General features: G+C 40.6%; 2 protein-coding genes across 5 annotated transcripts in view; one reads left to right on the forward strand and one right to left on the reverse strand.

The window, feature by feature from the left end:
- The window catches only part of LOC109616637 (protein FAM227B), a 54,873-nt gene that overhangs the window by 11,156 nt on the left and 23,365 nt on the right, over positions 1–20,352 (forward strand). The gene's annotated exons all lie outside the window — the stretch shown is intronic.
- On the reverse strand, positions 3,288–18,662 carry fgf7 (fibroblast growth factor 7). Its single transcript, XM_034296310.1, has 3 exons — positions 18,030–18,662; positions 4,843–4,949; positions 3,288–4,613 (listed from the first exon to the last, which is right to left on the reverse strand). The coding sequence occupies exons 1-3, from the start codon at positions 18,316–18,318 to the stop codon at positions 4,398–4,400; spliced, it is 612 nt and encodes a 203-aa protein (XP_034152201.1). The 5' UTR covers positions 18,319–18,662; the 3' UTR covers positions 3,288–4,397.

Below are 20,352 nucleotides of genomic sequence, written 5' to 3' on the forward strand. Positions count from 1 at the left end.
TCACCCCAGAACTACACGGCAGGACCTGGTCAATGACCTGAAGAGAGCTGGGACCACAGTCTCAAAGAATATTAGTATTAGTACTAACACACTACGCCGTCATGGAATCCTGCAGCGCATGCAAGGTCCCCCTGCTCAAGCCAGCGCATGTCCAAGCACGTCTGAAGTTTGCCAATGACCATCTGGATGATCCAGAGGAGGAATGGGAGAAGGTCATGTGGTCTGATGAGACAAAAATAGAGCTTTTTGGTCTAAACTCCACTCGCCATGTTTGGAGGAAGAAGAAGGATGAGTACAACCCCAAGAACACCATCCCAACCGTGAAGCATGGAGGTGGAAACGTATGATCTCTGTAATAGCAAACAAAGGTTTCTGTACCAAATATTAAGTTCTGCTTTTCTGATGTATCAAATACTTATGTCATGCAATAAAATGCAAATTAATTACTTAAAAATCATACAATGTGATTTTCTGTATTTTTGTTTTAGATTCCGTCACGCCCACTTGAAGAATACCTATGATAAAAATTACAGACTTCTACATACTTTGTAAGTGGGAAAACATGCAAAATCGGCAGTGTATCAAATACTTGTTCTCTCTACTGTACATGCAGTGAAGACACAATCCTTTCACAGGAACCCCATTTGATGCGTTAAAATTAAATTAAAAAAACATATAATACTTTACTAATTACCATCCATGCAATTGACACAATATTTATAAATGTAAACAATATAAATTAATAAAAAACTAAAAAGGTCTTGCATTGATTATAAATCACTAAGCACTGATTTAATTCTTAGTGAAAATCTATTTGGTAACCATTACACGTGTGATTTTACTGTCTTAAACATATTTAACTTAAATATGTTTTTTTTCACTTTCACATTGAAAATGTGAAGTAAGTTTTGTAAATATGGTAACAATTAAATCTATCTTTTGAGAAGGCAGAAAAAATTCAAAGTGTTCAATGGGTGTATGTACTTTCACTAGCAGCTATATTTCAGTGTCTCTATAACTATTAGCTATAATCAGATTGCGGCTGCTTTATTATTAATACAGCGGCACAGAGGATACTTTAGTTTAGATATTACAAGTGTTTTATTTTGTCATTCAGATGTGTTGTATTTTACTGAATAGTTATTTCCAGAATTATTTGTTTTAGGATGTGTTTTCTTCCTCGGTTCAGTTATTCCTAGAATCTGTTGTATTTTGTTGTTCACTTATTCCCAGAATGTCTTGTATTTTGCTGTTCTGCTGTCACTACTGGCTAGTTAGACTCATAAGTTATATTTCCATAACCTGACGATCAGAGACAATACACTACGTCATAAAAACCACAAACAAAACAAAACACATCTTTAAGAAATAAATCATTCACGCCCCAAACACCCCATACTAACTCTTTGTTTTTATATAAATAACACAAATAATAACTTACAACAATCAGATAATAACGCAAATAATATAGGGTAGTATGGAGCTATTGCGGTTTAGTAGTATCTGCGGACAGAGTGAATGTTACAAGGTTGTCAAAAGTTATTTAAATTGTCTTCATGTAGGTAATGTGATGATGAGTACACGTTATCGAACTCAAGATAATTTAAACACAGAGGATATGAAAGGAATGAAGTGATTAAATAAAGCCTCTGATATGTTGCTGCTGTCGACTTTAGTAAACTGTTTACGCTAGTGAGTCCAAAATACATCAGTGAGAATCCTATGGTATATGGCAGAACATGGAATGTCTCAACAGTAAAAAAAAAAAATACAGCCCTTATGTCAAAGCTTAAATAAATACATTTTAACAAGTCATGTGCTTAACAGAGATCAACGCTAGCAATGTTTATCATAATTCATTATGGTGGGGAACAAACAAGCCATACAGTATAACATACACATTTAAATACACTGTCTGTTCTGTTCACTCCAGATATAATTCCCAACTTTACTGTCGTCAGCAGCAGCATCAGCAGCGTTACATTCTTACATTGTTAAATTCTCCATCCCAAAAGCCATTGCATCTGACCAGAGCCCTACGGGAATTAGTTGCCTAAGGGTACTGGTCAAAACAAATTCAAAAATAATTGCAAGCAGCTTTGCCAGGGATAAAGATTTGGTCCACCACCACCATCTGGTCGAAAGGTTGCCTAGTGGTTTAGAGCATTGGGCCAATAACCGAAAGGTTGCTGGCTCAAATCCTGAGCCAACCCAGTGATTTTTTTCATTAACCCTATTTGCTTTGGGGTCCAGTATAAATATATTCAATTTACAAATGCATATAATACAACTTGTACATGTGTGAATTTGGACTTATATAAGCACTCACCTAACTATATTACTAAAGTTAGACAATACCCTAGGGATAAGTTACTTCTGTAGTCTTTACCTTGCTTGCCAAATATCAAAACTCAGCTCCAACAGATGCATTTTGGACTATTTTCAATGATGCTGAAAGAACCATTGGACCGATTGATATTTTACATCTACATAGCCAAGTGTTTCAATGCAATATTCAACTTTGCTATCCAACAGCTCCACCATGCAGCAAAACTGAACCTTACAGCTTAACTAGACTCAAGTCCATGAGCATGTGTGCCAAATTCAATAATGACGAGAGTCAAACAGCTTTGTAGCTTCAAAAGCAAATCAATTTCCATACTAATATATCCTATATTAATGTACTAATAAAAAGCTATAATGTAAACTAATGTGCCATTTATCAAATGCGGTACTATTTGGGATTAGGGAGTCAATGAGGAGCTGTCACATGTTATTACATATTTATTTTAGTTATTATTATATGTATGTATACATATATATCATATTGTGTGAGTTGAGCACCTGTATAGTGAAAAGGCAAGTCCAGCTTGCTGTCCGTCTTTATATTTAACCAACATCAAGCCCACTGAGTTCTTGCAATGGACCTTTACTGACAGCTTATGCCTCAAAATGTATTATGGTAATGTTTGCTTAGGTACACTATTTTTCAACATGCTCTTTACCTGGTATGATTATTACTTGTAACTAGCTCAAAAAATATTTAGGATGATGTAAAACAAGTTAAAATGCTATAGGTACCATTTGATATGACATTATTCTATATTTCATTGATTAAGTAGGCAAATTACAACTTATTTGTTTTTGAAAATTTCAGGTAAATACTATTTTATTACTACTCATATATTCATTACACTATGACCCTTTATAATATGGGAACTATTAGTATCAAAGTAGTAATGCTATTATTTATAATAAAACTTTATTGATTTACTAATCAGCTTTTTTCAACATTGAATTAACACATTGCCTGGAGCATTAGTTAAATTGTAAAAAATATATTGTCAATGCTGTCAAACACAAACCTTTTGTAATTCCTGTTCCTGTATTTTGTTTATACCAAAACACCTATTATGTATGCTTGAACAGAGTGCACGTCAAGGTTATTCTTAATATTATTCATCATATGACATAAACAGGTTGATGCATTGTCATCATAACAGTGTAGAAATAAAAAGTTACAGATGTAATTGTAAACTTTGTAAAAGCTTAAGGTGGACCGTGTCAATAATATTTACATTGTACCGACTTGACATGTTGTTGATCACAAGGTGTCATTGATACTGTATTTGTCCTGTGTTTGAAAACATATGATTGGTGTTTTATACTTTTACTGACTGGAACTAGATTATAAAACATCATACAATATAGATCGTCAGTTCAACCGTTATAATGAGCTAGAATCATATTTTGAGTCTCTTCATCCTGATGTCTCAGCATTGGTTCTTTCTACTATATATTTTCTGCTATCTCGTTCCTCTCCATGTGTCTTCTTTCTTTCCTCTGTGCTTTTAGAAACATTATTTCCTTTCCTATTGTTATTCTTCTAAGGGCCCATTTCAATATTTCAGTACTCTGCTCTCTCTTCTACGTCATCTCTCCTCTCAGTCCTCTCCTCCCTCGATCCTCTCCTTTGTCTGTCCTCTCTTTCCTCCCCGTCCTTTCCTCCTTCAATCCTCTTTTCTCTCAGTCATGTCTCCTCTCAGCCGTGTCTTTTCTCTCAATTATCTGCTTTGTCAGTCCTCTCCTCTCCATCTTCTCCTCTCCATCCTCTCCTCCCCTCAACCCTCTCTGTTGTCAGTCCTCCTGTCTCTGTCCTCTCTTTTGTCAGTCTTCTCCTCTTTGTCCTCTCCTGTCAGTCCTGTCCTCATTGTCCTCTCCTCTCAGTCATCTCCTATTTCCATCCTCTTCTTTGTCGGCCTTCATCCTCTCTCTTCTCTCATTCCTCTCCTTTATTCTTTCTGTCGTCTCCTCTGCCAGTCATCTCTTCCCTCATTCCTCTCCCCTTTCAGCTCTCGCCTTCAATCTCAATCCTCTCCTCTTTCAGTCTTCTCCTCTCAGACACTAGTCCTCTCCTCCTCTCTGCATTTCATGGGAATGAAATGGGAGGCAATGTGTTCTCTCCTAGTCTTCTTTCCTCTCAGAGGCCTACCCTTTTGAGACAGAGCGATGAACATGTCTTTGCCATTTCTAGTCCACTTAGCAGATGAGTATGCATTGAAGTAGTTTTCTAGGAAAATCTCCTTGAAGTTGCAGTTCTCGTTGTAGTTTTTCTGTAAATACATTTCAGAAAATAAATTACACACAAACAGTACGAATTGCTCTCTTATATTTTTATCATTTATATATTTCAGTGATTGTATTCCACAATCATATAAATTTTAAGAAAACCTTGTAAAACGGGTTTATTATTTTCTTTGGCAAAATACATTTCTTCTCTAAGTGTCAGACATAAAGAAGCCTGCAGTGCACTCCTGCCCTGTCCAAATGAGATGTATTTACCTTGCCTTGCAGCAGCCCAGTCTTGTTCATGGAGATATAGTACTGGCTCTTCACTCCTTTGATGGCTAAAACTCCTCCCTCGGACACAGTTCGGATCTCTAGGATACCTATAGGAGATCGGAGAGGCAGATAAATGATTATACAGTGTATATATGTATATATGTATATGTATATATGTATATGTATATATGTATATATGTATATGTATATATGTATATATGTATATGTATATATGTATATATGTATATGTATATATGTATATATGTAGCTAATGATATGTACCTCCAGTGGAAAATATCCATACCTCTTCACTTTTTCCACATTTTGTTTTGTTATAGATTTAGTTTATAATGGGTACAGGTTTTTTGCCGTCAATCTACACACAAAGTCCCATGTACATGTTTTAGAAATGTAAGCCAATTTATTGTAAATGATTAACTGAAATATTTAATGTACACTCAGTGGCCACTTAATTAGGTATACCATCTCTTTAACAAACACCCAGAGGCAGTTCTGTGGACAAAAATGCCCTGATGAGCGAGGTCCTAGGAGAATGGCCAGAACGTTTTCAAGCTGAAAGGGCATCCAGTCTGATTCTAGGTACTGTAGGTGTACCTAATAAAGTGACCACTGAGTGTAAGTATTCAGACGTTTTACACTGCCAACTGAACTCAGAGGCATCCTTTGATTATCCTTGAGGTGTCCATAGAAATTGATTGGAGCCATCCTGTGTGAATTTATTTTAATTGGACCTGATTTAGAAAGGCACACAACTGTCTCTATAAGGTTCAACAATTTACAGTGAATTAATGAATTCAGAGCAAAATCCAAGCAATGAAGTCAAAACTCTGTGTAGACCTCAGAAATCAAATTGTGTTGAGGCATAGATCTGGGATATGTTATTAAAATTCTAACACTTTGAAAGTTCCCAGGAGCACAATGGGTGTAACATTGCAGAGATGAGGCAGGACCCATGCTCTGGGAGAATGTAAGACATTTAATAAAAGAACGTAGATGAAATAAAACAGAAACTAAATCACAAAACAGAACAATGATACATTTGGGTGTAACCAAAACAAAGGCTGACAAGAAACACTAGGGCAGTGATGAGGAACACAGGTGAGGGTAATAATTTGAAACAGGTGTCTGTGCTCCAAATGAGGAAGAGAGGGCTTTGGATCTCACTGGCACGATGAGCCTGCTCTGCCAGGCCATGACAGTGGGCTTCATCATTGAATTTGGAAGAAGTTAGAAACCCCCAAGACTCTTTCTAGGGCTGCACGGCCAAACTAAGTAATCGAGCATGAAGGGCCATGGAGGTGACCAAGAACCCTATGGCCAATCTAACAAAGCTTCAGAGTTTCTCTGCAGAAACTGCCAGAATGACAACAATCATTGAAGCACTCGATTAATCAGGCCTTTGTTATAGAATGGCTGGATGGAAACTACTTCTCATTAAAAGGCACATGACATTCCACCTGAAGGACTGAGAGCATCAGGATGATTATACCAAAATGTAACTATCAAACATGAATGCAAAGCACTATGTCTGGCAAAAAAAGGTACTGCTCATCACATGGCTAATACGGTGGTGGGTGCATCATGTTATGGGGATGCTTCTCAGCATCAGGGATGCTGGCCAGGATTGATAAAAGGATGAACGTAGCAAAATACAGAGAGGTCCTTCAAGAAGACCTGATCCAGTGTGCACAGGACCATAGACTGGGACAAAGATTCATATTTCAGAACAAAAATAACCCAAAGCACACAGCCAAGTAAAAGTCTGTGAATGTCCTTGAGTGGTACAGCCAAAGCCGGGGCTTGAACCCCTTTAAACATCTGTGGGTGGCCTGAAGATCAGAGTTCTGCGAGGTTCTTCATCCAATCTGACAGAGCTTTAGAGGATTTACAAGGAAGAGTTGGCAAGACTGCTAAAATCAAGGTGTTCAAAGATGGTTGAGGCACACCTAAGAAGACCTGAAGCTGTGATCAGTGCCAAAAAAGGCATATTTTTTCAATAAATTGGCACAATGAAATACAAACATGTTTTCCCCTTCTCATGCTGGGGTATGGTGTGTAGATTGATGGCAAAGTAAATTTAATAAATTATAAATAATGGCTTCCTCACCACAAAATGTGAAGGAAGCGAAGAGGTCTGAATACTTTTTTGAAGACACTATAAACCCCGAAAACCTAAACTGAACAATCACAGTATTGATATATGAGACTACCTCAGTATCTTATTATGAAGACCCTCACTGGACCATCATAGTAGATGTGTTAGATAGTCCCAGTCAGGGCGGATCGAAGGTATTAGACTGTAGAGACTCAATAGCCAATCCCAGTCCAGTACTACTCTCCTCAGTATTATCTCCATTGCTGTTACAGGAAGGAGCTCTCAGTGGTTAATCAGTCTGTGGTTAGGCTTTAGCTGTACTGGATGCATGCAGACAGGCCCTCCTCTCGGCTCTCCACTAACTGCACTTCTTTGGGTGGTCATTACTAAACCATAGCTTCATGCCACGCCACATATGGGAGGCAGATTAGTCCTGCTCCCCGAGGACTGAGAAAACGAACTCTTCTCCTGTGCTTTGCACGCTACGCCCTAACCCCACCCTTTAGACCTGTGCTTCAACTCTCTCTCTCTGTCTGTGGAAGATTTAAAAAAACATTTGGCTGGTTACTTTATGGCCATGGCGCACCACTGATATTAACAGCTAAGATTGTTTAGATGTCTCACATGATAATCAGATAAATAGTTGATGTGATTTATTTACAAGAAACAAAAGGTGATTGAACTCCTATTAATTTGTCCAAGGTAACTTTAAATACTACAGTAATTTACTTTTAACCATTAACTGACATACCTGATTGGCAACTATCATCAATCCTTTGAGTAAATATATCAGATTTGCCAGTGTTTTGGATTTAAGCAAAAGTGTAAAATGTCAGGGGTGCCTGAGAAATGGGATGGACAATAGCTGACAATGATCACAGAAAGAAGAAATCAATCAAATCTCCTAATGTAAATTTTTTTTGGCATTTTCTCAAACCATAATTCTGGATTTTTTTTAATATCATCAAATACAATTATTATATACAAAGAGCTTGACTCAGTGCTACAGCAAACATTGTGTTTTTTTTCGCTCTTTGATCAATGCCTGGCTATAACAATTTTAGTATTATAATATTTTTTATGCACATTCTTTATGTTTTATTATGGGCGGAAAAAGCTAAAAAAAATTGGGGTGTGTGTCGGGGGGGGGGGGGGGGGGGTGAAACAATTCATTTTCCAATTGACTGGCTCGTAAACATAAAGAATATCAGATGGCGTCAGTTATTTATCATAGGAAAACAACAGCTTTCAGGTCCCACCCAGGACTATTTTGTTAATATAATACAGTTGTGATAGCGAGCAGTGGTTCCAGAGCAACATCTGTGTGTATAGTTAGAGTTTGACATTAATGATGACCCGCTGGCCCAATGCCTATAAAAAGATCTGGGGCCAGTGGATCTTCTTAGTTACTGGCCCAACTCAGCCAGTAACTTCTTTTTTATTGAAAGCCATTGAAGAATATGTACAGGAAAGCTGGGCTATTTGTAGGCTATTGGAATATATGTCCCCGTAAGTAACAACTTTCAACACTCAAACAGTAGGCTATAGATGTTGATGCATTTACGCCAGTTCTGAGCAATCCACTTGTTGAGGTTATATTATAGAAAGCTATTTACAAATGTAAATACCCTATGAAATTGACTGTATCATACTTCTGTATCCATGAGCCTTTGATTGGGATTCAGTTTAAATCTAATAAGTCATGAAAATATTGCATCAGTTGAGTAAATTGCGGCTAGGTGTTTTAATACTTTTCGAGGTATACTGACAGTGCTCAGAGATCCAGCATGGGGCCACCCAAATTTGCCTTAGTGCCGGCTTGGGTGGATGTTGGATGTTGTTGCCTTTTTTCGTTGGGCTCTAGAGACTCTTTGTGGTAGGTTGAGCGCCTGCTAGCTCAATAATATTATGATGCCCGTACAAAATCCTGGTCTCACCATTGCTTCCTCAACCAAGATGTTTTATAAGAATCAGAATTTATTGACGAGATCTGCTTATGAATACCTATATTTCCATATTCTCTCGAATGTGATAACTTAAGATAGGTAAAATATGATGTTTGTATTTGTTTATTGATTTACAACCCTGTTTCCAGAAAAGTTGGGACGCTGTGTAAAATGCTAATAAAAACAGAATGCAATGATGTACAAATCATTTATCCCGATATTAATAAAAATAAACATGTAGATCCTGATATTAATTGAAAATAGTACAAATACAACATATCCAAAGTTGAAACTGAGAAATGTAATTGTGTTGCATCATATTTTAACAACACTCTAAGTGTTTCAGAACTGAAGAGACCAATTGCTGTAGTTTTGAAAGTGAAATGTTTTTCCATTCTTGCTTGATTTAGGATTTCAGCTTCTCAACAGTTCGGCGTCTCCTTTGACACTTTTGTTTCATTTCATAATGCGCCAAATGTTTTCAATGGTTGAATGGACTGGACTTCAGGCAGGCCAGTTTAGCACCTGGACTCTTTTACTACAGAGCCATGCTGTTGTAATACGTGGGGAATATGTTTTGGCGTTGTTTTGCTCAAATAAGCAAGGTCTTTTCTTAAAGAGAAGATCTCTAGATGGCAGCATATGTTGCTCTAAAACCTATATATATTGTTCATCATTTATGGTGCCTTCACAGATGTGTTAGTCACCCATGCCATGTGCACTAATGCACCCCCATATCATCACGGATCCTGGCTTTCGAACTGTGTGCTGATAACAATCTGGATGGTCCCACTTTTCTTTGGCCTGGAGGACGAGGCGTTCAAGATTCCCAAAAAGTATTTCACATTTTGATTTGTCAGACCACAGGACAGTTTTCCACTTCACCGCAGTCCATTGTAAATAAGCTCAGGCCCAGATAAAGCAGTGGCATTTCTGGATCTTGTTTATATCTGGTTTCTTCTTTGCATGGTAGAGTTTTAACTTGCATTTGTGGATGCAGCGACGTACTGTTCAAAGACAATGGTTTTCAGAAGTGTTTCTGAGCCAATGTAGTGATTTCCACTACATAATTTTGTCGGTTTTAATGCAGTGCCGTCTGAGGGCCCAAAGATCAAGGCTATCCAATATTGGCTTCTAGCCTTGTCCCTTGCGTACTGAGATTTCTTCGGATTCTCTGAATCTTTTAATGATTTTATGTAACGTAGATGATGAGATCCCCAAAGTCTTTGCAGTTTTACATTGAGAAACGTTATTCTTAAATTGTTGCACTGTTTGCCTGCGTAGGCTTTCACAGAGTGGTGAACCCCTCCCCATCTTTACTTCTGAAAAACTCATTCTCTCTGGGATGCTCTTTTATACCCAGTCATGTTACTGACCTGTTGCCAATTAACCTAATTAGTTGTGAGATGTTCCACCAGGTTTTTTTTTAGCTTTTAAATGTTTTTGTTGCCCCTGTCCCAGCTTTTTTTAAACCTGTTGCTGGCATCAAGTTCAAAGTAGGCATTAATTTTCCAAGAAACAATAAACATTTTCAGTTTCAACATTTGATATGTTGTATTTTACTATTTTCTATTGAATATAGGGTTTAAACGATTTGCACATCATTGCATTCTGTTTTTCTTTATACCTTGCACAGCGTCCCAACTTTTTTGGGATCAGGGTTGTTCTTACACTTGATTTTTAAACCTCAAAATGTAAGACTCTTATTTGTAAGTAAGAAGTCTATTTTGCCTACTTTAGCTTTCTTATAAGTACCAGCATGTTTTGAGGCCTCAAATGATAGTACAAAGAATAGCTTTAACGATCTGATATATTTTGTGTTAGTTTACACAATGTTGCCAGCTAATAGTTTTTGAAAATGCTAAACAAAAAGAGCTGAGCTGTCACAATATAGACATGCACGTGGTGTGGGTTGTAGTTAATGTGGTTTGATTCGGTTTAAGACTTTGTCTTTGCTGGAAAATATGTTGAAAACCAGTTTAAGATGTGGTGAGTTGACTTGAACAACACGTATACATTTTAATACATATCTTATGGCTGAGTTTATGTGAATGTCAAGCTAATTCTTAACCGGCCAAAGAAGCATCCAGGGGGTGGGGCTTTCAGAGGGTATAGGGAACATACTAGACAAATTACTAGCTGTTGATAGTATTCAAAACAAAAGGTAAAAAGTCACTTTAGGAATAGTTTTGGCCTACCAGTTCAGGTCAGTAACTCTCACGCAGTTGCCTGAAAGGGACAGCTTCCTTTTTGTTAAAGATGTAACCTAAAACTTTTCGAAAGTTAATACAACAAAATATATACAGTATAAATATATACAGTATATAATATAATATACAATTATAAAGCATACATTAATGATTTAATTGCTAATATATATTATACAGCTGTTTAATCCATACATATCATAATAACTAAATGAATAGCTGCATGTATGGCAAGTCCTGTGTACAACTAATGTATTAAGAAAATGACACTATGTCTGGGCAAGTAGAAACACTTTTAGAGCCAGTAGAAACTCTGTTAGGAGCCAGTAGAAATTCTGTTTGGGCCAGCAGAAATGCATTTTTTTAGCAAAATTGTCTTTTGGCAAAATGGCCCATGTGAGCTGGTACGAAAACCAGTTGGACTCGGACAATGGAGAGAATAAATTACAACCATAGATTCATCAGTGTGTGTTTGTGTGCATTGATTGTGTGTCTGCCTTTCTCTCTCTTTGTCTGTATGTCTATGTGTGTATGACTTGCAATCAGCAAGCCAACTAAAAGACCTGTGTAGATGAGATCATTTTTAACCAAAAAATTATATGAATAATCTGTGTAAGACAACAGACAGGCAGACAGAGTGACGTACATCTGAACAGCATGAGGCTTTGATGTCTGTAGCAGTTTGATGGACACAGACAATCCAATTAAATGCTGAGCTATTTAGCTGAAGCTTTTTGTCAGATCTGATGCCTGAATTTCTCAATGTCAGAGAACCTCAGTGGATCAGCCTTGGATATGGGTGCATGTGAGAGAGAAACAGTGCGACAAAAACAAAGCGAGAAAGAGCTAGAAAAGGAGAAAGGGCAAGAGGGAGAGAAAGAACAGTCAGTTGGGTAAATCTTTAGTCTAATTTCTAAGCATTAGAAATGAATGATGTAATTATACACATGCTTCCCAATCCCTTGTAGCCAATCCAGGCCACTTCCATTGGAAGCAGGAGATCCACAACTGAAGTTATAAATATTGTGTGATGAGATGTAGCGTGCTGTCCTGTCCTGGGATGCCATACACTTAATCTGAATCAAACTCCTGGCATTTATCTTTCACTCCATGTGAAAACTACTTCATGTTTTACAATTTATATTTTTGTTGCTCTTCATTTCACAAAAAAATACACAGAAAGAGAAAAATGTGTTCTTAACCGAGGGAGCCCTTGATACCCTGCCCACCATATCCTGGGCGCTAACCTAGCCCCCCATAGTCGAACTGCTTTATTGAGGAAAATATACAGTATTTAGTCTAGCTTAACTGTGATACTATGTGGTTGTCCTACCTAGTTACTGCACCAATAAGAAAATTAATGCAGACCATGCTATAGTTGTGCTAAGCTGAGATAAAAGCTCAACAGCACTTGTTATAGATGGACACACTTCAAGAAAAGAGGTGGTGTGCTGTGCTGCACCAAGTATGAGACGAATATTTGTAGTCTTCAGTGAACGACGGCAGCGTGTTGCGTAGCCCTATGAGGGCCTGGGAGATGGACAGCTCTGGTGATGGATGTCTGAGGGCTGGGAGATGGACAGTTCGGATGATGGATGTCTGAGGGCTGGGAGATGGACAGCTCTGGTGATGGATGTCTGGGAGCTGGAAGCGTCCATATACACTAACAGAGTGCTTTGTCACAGTAATACTAAGACAAATGAAGTAGCTGAGAGCCTGGGTCACAAAGCCACAGATCTGTCCTGACAAACCACTTGATTAGTATAATGGTTTCTATAAATCACACACCTTTACACACCTTTATACCCTCAGAACACAGTTGGGTATTCCCTGCACTGTATCTAACAAAGTTGGGTATTCCCTGCACTGTACCTGACACAGTTGGGTATTCCCTGCACTGTACCTGAAACAGTCGGGTATTCCCTACTCTGTACCTAACACAGTTGGATATTCCCTGCACTGCACCTGACACAGTTGGGTATTCCCTGCACTGTACCTAACACAGTTGGTTATTCCCTGCACTGCACCTACAACAGTTGGGTATTCCCTGCACTGTACCTGACACAGTTGGGTATTCCCTGCACTGTACCTGACACATTTGGGTATTCCCTGCACTGTACCTAACACAGTTGGGTATTCCCTGCACTGCACCTGACACAGTTGGATATTCCCTGCACTGTACCTGACACAGTTGGGTATTCCCTGCACTGTACCTAACACAGTTGGTTATTCCCTGCACTGTCCCTAACCCAGATGGGTATTCCCTGCACTGTACCTAACACAGTTGGTTATTCCCTGCACTGCACCTACAACAGTTGGGTATTCCCTGCACTGTACCTGACACAGTTGGGTATTCCCTGCACTGTACCTGACACATTTGGGTATTCCCTGCACTGTACCTAACACAGTTGGGTATTCCCTGCACTGCACCTGACACAGTTGGATATTCTCTGCACTGTACCTGACACAGTTGGGTATTCCCTGCACTGTACCTAACACAGTTGGGTATTCCCTGCACTGTCCCTAACCCAGATGGGTAGTCCCTGCACTGTACCTAACACAGTTGGGTATTCCCTGCACTGTCCCTAACCCAGATGGGTAGTCCCTGCACTGTACCTAACACAGTTGGGTATTCCCTGCACTGTCCCTAACCCAGATGGGTAGTCCCTGCACTGTACCTAACTCAGTTGGGTATTCCCTGCACTGTCCCTAACCCAGATGGGTAGTCCCTGCACTGTACCTAACTCAGTTGGGTATTCCCTGCACCGTCCCTGTCCCAGCCAGCCCAAGCATCCACAATGCTTCCATTGGCTGCTTAACCAAGTCTGGTCAACCAAACCACATCATGACAAACCAGTAGAAACTGACACCTCCACCACAGTTTGAACTTAATTAAATAAAAACACCACACAACTATTTAAGGACACACTACACTAGAAAATAAACTTCTAAATACTTGTCATGCACCATTTTACACCCCAGATGTATGTAAAACGTATTGCTCCTATGAAAGCAGTAAGATGCCTGTATTTATACCACGCCTGATTGTGTGGATAACCTCTATTCTTTATTTATTTTTTAAATTGGACACACTTTCCTCCCTTCCCAATGTTGCGATGTCCAGTTCAGGATTAATTAACTCCATTGCAAATGTAGATGTGTCGACTTATGACAAGGAGTCGTTGGAGCGCAACACGACCAGGAAACCTGGTTTGAGATACTCCCGCCCACAGTTGGTATGGACCAATGAGGCAGCCGCACCAGGAAACAATAAGTGAAACCCCGGCACTACTCCTGGGAGCCCGATTGTCTACATGTTTCCTTAGACCTGTTCAACAGCTGAATGTGTGGACAGTTCTCCTCTGCACTGGTGTTTTAGTATTTGCTAAGGGTTTCAAAGGGTTTCTAGGGGGTTTCTAAGCCCATGTGTTTTGTGTTAAGGCTGAGTCGCGGGCTTCTGATGATTTATAATGCAGAACCTTGATGATATGTCTCAGGTCAGATCTGACTGCTGGGGTCATTCTGGGAGACAAACAGAGGCTGACACTGATTGACAGAAAAGGGCAATATCTCTTATATTAAACTATATGGCCAAAATAATATATTACTACATTTATGTTAATTTGGTATATTGATAAAAAGTCTAATAATAATAAAATGCCTAGTAATGTGTTAAAGAAGTGATTATCTTATCCAGTGTCATATATTTTACACCTGTTAGCTCATACAGTACTGTACTGTGTCACCTATATTAGGTTGGACTAACACAGGAGATAGGGCTTTGAGTAGAATACCATGACTGACCGATCTCAAATCTGTTCCCAGAAGATGCAATCCAGAGACATTTTTGTTTTAGTCATTTAGTATAACCTCTTATCCAGAGCGATTTGCACTAGTGAGTGCATACTTTGCCATGGATCCATTTACGTTTACATTTGTTGTTAAAGTTGTTCAGCAGATGCTGTTATTCACAGTGAATCACAATGGTGTGTGCCTACATTTGTTGCACTTTTTTGACCCTACATATTTTATTTATTCACTTAATCGGCTTGTTGTTGTGCGTTTTACGCCAGATAAATATTCCCCTCGTCATGAGACACATTCTTGATGCGATTGGGAGGAAAAATGCGTTCTGACAAGCAGTCTGTGCATAGCAATTAATACTGCAATTGTAGGAAAACAAAACTGAAAGCCAATGCGTTGGGGGACACTGTAAACATTTTAATTTTTTTGTCAGATGCACTCCAGAGGGTTGTTTTAACCTGACATTATTTAGTGTGTTTATTATTAGGATTAGATGGGACAGAAAATGAATAAATACAATGCTAATTAGGTAAAAGAAAACAGTTGTAATTTATCTAATTATTAGCCCAACAGGGTAAATGCAGATAGCCAATTCATGCTATATGGCATCAGACTGGCTAGTAGGACCATGCTTAGTGATGATAGCACACCTAATAATATTTATCATATATAGGTTAAAGGCATGTTAAAATAATTGTAACAAATCATTTTACCAATACACATCTATTTCATTTCCCTTCATTTTTCCCCCTTCATAATGGACATTTGTTATGCTGAAGATCCAGGGGTGCATCATTAACACTGTCCACCCTCAGAAACAACAACAAACCTACTCTCGTAACGGTGCCATGACTCTCCAAAGGCTCGGCCTGCCTAGGTATCTGGTGCGTGCCGGCATGTCTCCCTGCGTGCCATTGTCAGATCCATCTGGGTGGATCCATTTCTCTTCTTTTCCTTGTCAGATTCTGTTACGCAACGCCCATTCCCCCCCCCCCCCCCCCCCCCCCCCCCCTCAGCCGAGGCTACCCCGCTCACAGCAATAGCATTCCAGTGACAGATGACTATACGGGTTGAGTCGCTCCCTCATATGACTTCAACAACAAGCCGTTTTTCTGCAGGCCAGAAGTGTCCGTGTAGCCTTTTCCTTGACAGATGGACAAGCGGGTTCTACGGGCCGACTGCTTGTTCTGATGGGCCTCAGTAGCCTCACGTACACCCTACAGGCCCTTCAAACCCAGTGGACGCACCGGATCTGCAGCCGGGATGCCCCAGCCAGGTGTCAGAATCACCGTGGCCTTCATTCGGGCCTGCGATGGCACGGCTGGTGATGCCGGGCAACACGGGCGCGGGCAGAATGCACAGAACGTGGACGCGCGTCTGCTGGTCGTTTCATTCACGCCAGTTCATTTGTTCCGGACCGTCTGCATCTCTGTCCCCGGCCGTTGGTTTACTTCACTACTGTCTGTTGTTTACATGCTGTTATGGTTGACCGTGCCAGAGACCACACTCGCTTCGCTTTACCGTTGTCGTTTTGGCTAGTGTAACCGACACATGACCCATTACCAGTGTTATTACCCTGCCAAAGGAACATTGGACAATAACAGCAGGCTGTTCCAGGGATTCCCAGAGGCCAGAGTGCTAGTTGCTTTCACCATGTTCCAACAGCCGTGCTCACTCAGGCAGGGAGATAAGTCACACATCTGTGCCCTGAGCTCTGCGTTTTACTCTCTATGTGTGTTTCAGTCCCCCTGTTGTTTGTTGCTTTCTTTTTCTCCGGGTTTATTTCTGTTTCTTTCCCTTCTGTCTATCTCTCTGTTCCAGTACCGCTGTTTCTCCGGCTCTCTGTTTCACGACCCCTCCCACTACGCATGGGTGATTAAGATCTCAACAATGCGTGTGTTGAGACCTACCCTGACCAGAAGGGTTTTGTACAGTCAGTGTAACTAGAAGACCAAGACGGGACTATTGGACAGACCTGTGTCAAAGATCTGTCAACTATTGGAGGCTACATGAAAGCACTGATGATATAGACTTAGTTGGATTATATAGCAGTAACCTAACATACAGAAGAAAAGAGGATGTACATGATGATATATTTTAAGGCTCCTTTGATATTTCTGTGTAAGGGTAATTGTTAGGTGCACACCATATACAATTATGGGTCCGTGGTGTAGGAGCCATTTCATGTATTGTATAGCCTAGTTGTTTTGGGATGTCACTCTTCCAGGGCACTAGGTGGCAGTCACATTTATGTCATGAGGTGGGTTTTGGTGATAAATGGCCAGGTGTGGGAAGTTTTACTTGTTCTTGGCTATGGGAGCTTATGGTTTCTCACTGCTATCACCATGATACTTTACAGCTACCACTGAGATGAACAGCTCAGTGGTAGCAATGGAACATCAAACTAAATCGCGGCTTGAATTGATTTAATGCGCGTAATGAGACAAGCATCACCATAACCAATCAACAAAGGGGCTAATGGACATTTAGGCTATGAGAGTCACTACAGTGGACGTTGGTCAAACACGTTAGCTGTAAAAAAAAATTCGACGTCTCTTAGATTCTAACGCTGCCCAAAAATATACAGTGTGTAGAAAATAGAAGTCTGTCACTCTACTGCTGAGTCTAGACTCCTCAGAGCCACCTGTTAGTGGGAGAAGAATCCTATCACACAGACTGTGATTCAGTCAAACCTGCTGCACCAGCCTAAGTGGTATGCATCTCTGTTTACAAACTACTGCCTGAGCAATATGACTTCATTTGATTGAATTAAACCCATAGAAGTAATGCGTCCCGACGCAGAATCTGTGTTGCTTTAGCAATAAACTGGATCTAAATATATTTATCAGGCCTACTGCAATAGTTTCTGGTATGTATTAACCAGTCTTTAACTTTTGCCGGGGTTAGATACATATAGATATACATTGTGTAGATACGTCTTACTGTAACTGTGTGTGGGGTTAGATACATATAGATATACATTGTGTAGATACGTCTTACTGTAACTGTGTGTGGGGTTAGATACATATAGATATACATTGTGTAGATACGTCTTACTGTAACTGTGTGTGGGGTTGGATACATATAGATACACAGTGTATAGATCTGTCTTACTGTAACAATTGGTGGCGTCTTGTGTCCCGTTGATGTTGCCGTCGTCGTCAACGGTGAGGAACCACTGCGTCCGGCTGAAGAGCTGTCGAATGCGCACGTCTCCCCCCTCCATGTAGTCGTAGTTGCGCGTATGACGCTCGTGCTTGGAACAGTTCATGATGGCGGCCAGCTGTTCGGGCGTGCGGTCGCTGCAGGCCAAACACACACTGGCCACCAGGAAGACCATGTGAAGGTACAGCCCCGACGGCACGTCAGGCAGGTTGCATGGCCCCGTCACCCATCTGGGCATTATAATGCACTGCTGTGTGGCGCCACGGACGACATGCTGAAATACTGCTGTCCGCTGAGGCAGACAGAACAGAGGGAGAGGGACGTCCTAGAGCTGTTTGCTAGGAGCCAGCCGGGCTGGGTGCCCCTGACCTGTGACCTCCGACCCGAGGACCCCTGACCGGGTGTGTCCTTCTCCCAGTGGTGGGGACTGCCGTGGTGGGGCGCTGAGGTCGGCTGGTGTGTGTGTGTGGGGGGGGTTAAAGGGGAAGAAAGTGACCAGGCGCTGGTGTGGAGTCTTTCTCTGGTGTTGCCCGCTGTCTCCTTGTCTCCCTTTATGAATGAGAGCAGTCTAGGGAATCCTCACTATTTGTCCTGGCTGTTCAGGCAGAGGAGACGGTCATCCAGCAGCGGACCTTGTGCTCTGTGTTTCAGTCTTATTTAAGTGAGCTTCTGACTGTGTTCATCTGGTTCATTCTGTTCCCGGCTATCTCCTGCTGTAACAGAGGTTTGGTGGGGGCCAGCGCTGTGGAAGAGAGGGAGGTTTTAGTGTTTGATTTCTGGTATTACTACAGCTGGTAGTGTCCAGTGGATGTCCAATTAGACACAAGTATGATTCCCACGTGGAGCACGTTTGATGAGGACTGTGGAGTTCTGCTGCAGTGTTGAATGTAACGCTGGACATCTGCTTTACGTTTGTCACCTCACTCTAGTAGCCATTTCCTCTTAATCACTGGGTGTAGTGGTTTACCAAACTGTCCCCAGCCCAGTCAAAGGCTTACTGGATACTCACTGACCTGTTCACTCAACACCTTTGTATCTTTAGTATGTAATCAATTTGCAGAAATCATCATTGCAATATTTCCTGTTTTCATAGAGTGTGTTGTTAATCGATCTCTGCAATCTTATTTATTTAAGGCTTTGTTTCTGATTAAATAATCTCCTTTTCGTCAAGGTGTTTCCTTAAATAAGCACAGTCAAGATGCAGGTTCAAATTCCTGAATATAATCAATCATCTGCTATTCAATATATATCGCTTTCTCCAACACCTCTATCTATAAGCAACATTCATTCAGTCAGTTATCAAGAGATTTAACTGAAGCTTCATCAAACCCTGACCTTGCATACACTCATTCACAAATCAGTCTACAAACTCACAGAATAAGCAACAAACTCTTAGTTCATTTAAACTCAAGTGGTCTTAGTTCAGATCTTGTCTGAACGTGTGGTTAAATAAATAAAAACAAAAAGAGTATGAAAAGACAAGAGATGGACTTAAAGTAGAAACTTACGTTATTAAGCGTTTAGAGATGAAACAGTGAGTGGTATTCCTTTCCCTTAGAAGGCTTTAGAGTTACTGTGATCCCACTACTAGGCACGAGCCGTGTGTGTAGGTGTGTGTGTCAGAGAAGTCTGTGGGTGTGTGGATGTGTGTGAAAGCCGAGAGAGAATGTGTGTGCCAGAAATGTGTGTGTGAGTGTGTGTCTGGGACATCTCAGTCAGCCAGTCTTTCCTCTGTAGTCTGAGCGGTACAGTGTGTCTGTACAGTCTGACTGTCTGTCTGTCTGTAGCTGGCTAGCAGGGCAGCCTAGCCCAGTCAGATAAATGCTTCTCTGACCTCACGCAACAGCAATTAGCTGCCAGCCACTCAGCTGTCACGGGGGAGGGGGGGTAGCAAGGGACACAAGGGCGGGAGAGAAGCAGAGAGGAGTGAGCCAGACAGCGCGGGGTGGGGTGGGGTGGGGGGGGGGGGGGGGTTACCCCTCTTCATCATCAGGCCCTTGTACTCCCTGTCTATTACAGCCTGTGGTTTCTCTCCCTGTTTTATTCTGTAGTTTTCTTTTTGTCCTTCTTGGTCTTCCTGTCTGTCATGTTGGTCTGCCTGAGAGGGACACAAATCTTTAAAGGAATAGCTGATTGTCTCCTGTTTTGCTCCAGTGAGGCAGTTTCCATATTTGCGTGCTCTTTAAATGTAAAGCACCACGATTCCCTGACTTTTAAATGCTACTTTAATCTAGTTTTAAGTGTAATCTGCTGTCTAAATATGTCACTTGAC

This window comes from Esox lucius, chromosome 2 (genome assembly GCF_011004845.1).
Source record: "Esox lucius isolate fEsoLuc1 chromosome 2, fEsoLuc1.pri, whole genome shotgun sequence".
Taxonomy (NCBI): domain Eukaryota; kingdom Metazoa; phylum Chordata; class Actinopteri; order Esociformes; family Esocidae; genus Esox; species Esox lucius.

What these genes read in the sequence shown, in the direction of transcription:
- fgf7 (XM_034296310.1), bottom strand. Translation starts at nt 18,318, where the DNA reads ATGCCCAGATGGGTGACGGGGCCATGCAACCTGCCTGACGTGCCGTCG. An exon ending in AGACGCCACCAATTGTTACA is followed by an intron (nt 4,950 to 18,029) that starts GTAAGACAGATC and finishes GATCTCCTATAG; the next exon opens with GTATCCTAGAGATCCGAACT. An exon ending in CTGGGCTGCTGCAAGGCAAG is followed by an intron (nt 4,614 to 4,842) that starts GTAAATACATCT and finishes ATGTATTTACAG; the next exon opens with AAAAACTACAACGAGAACTG.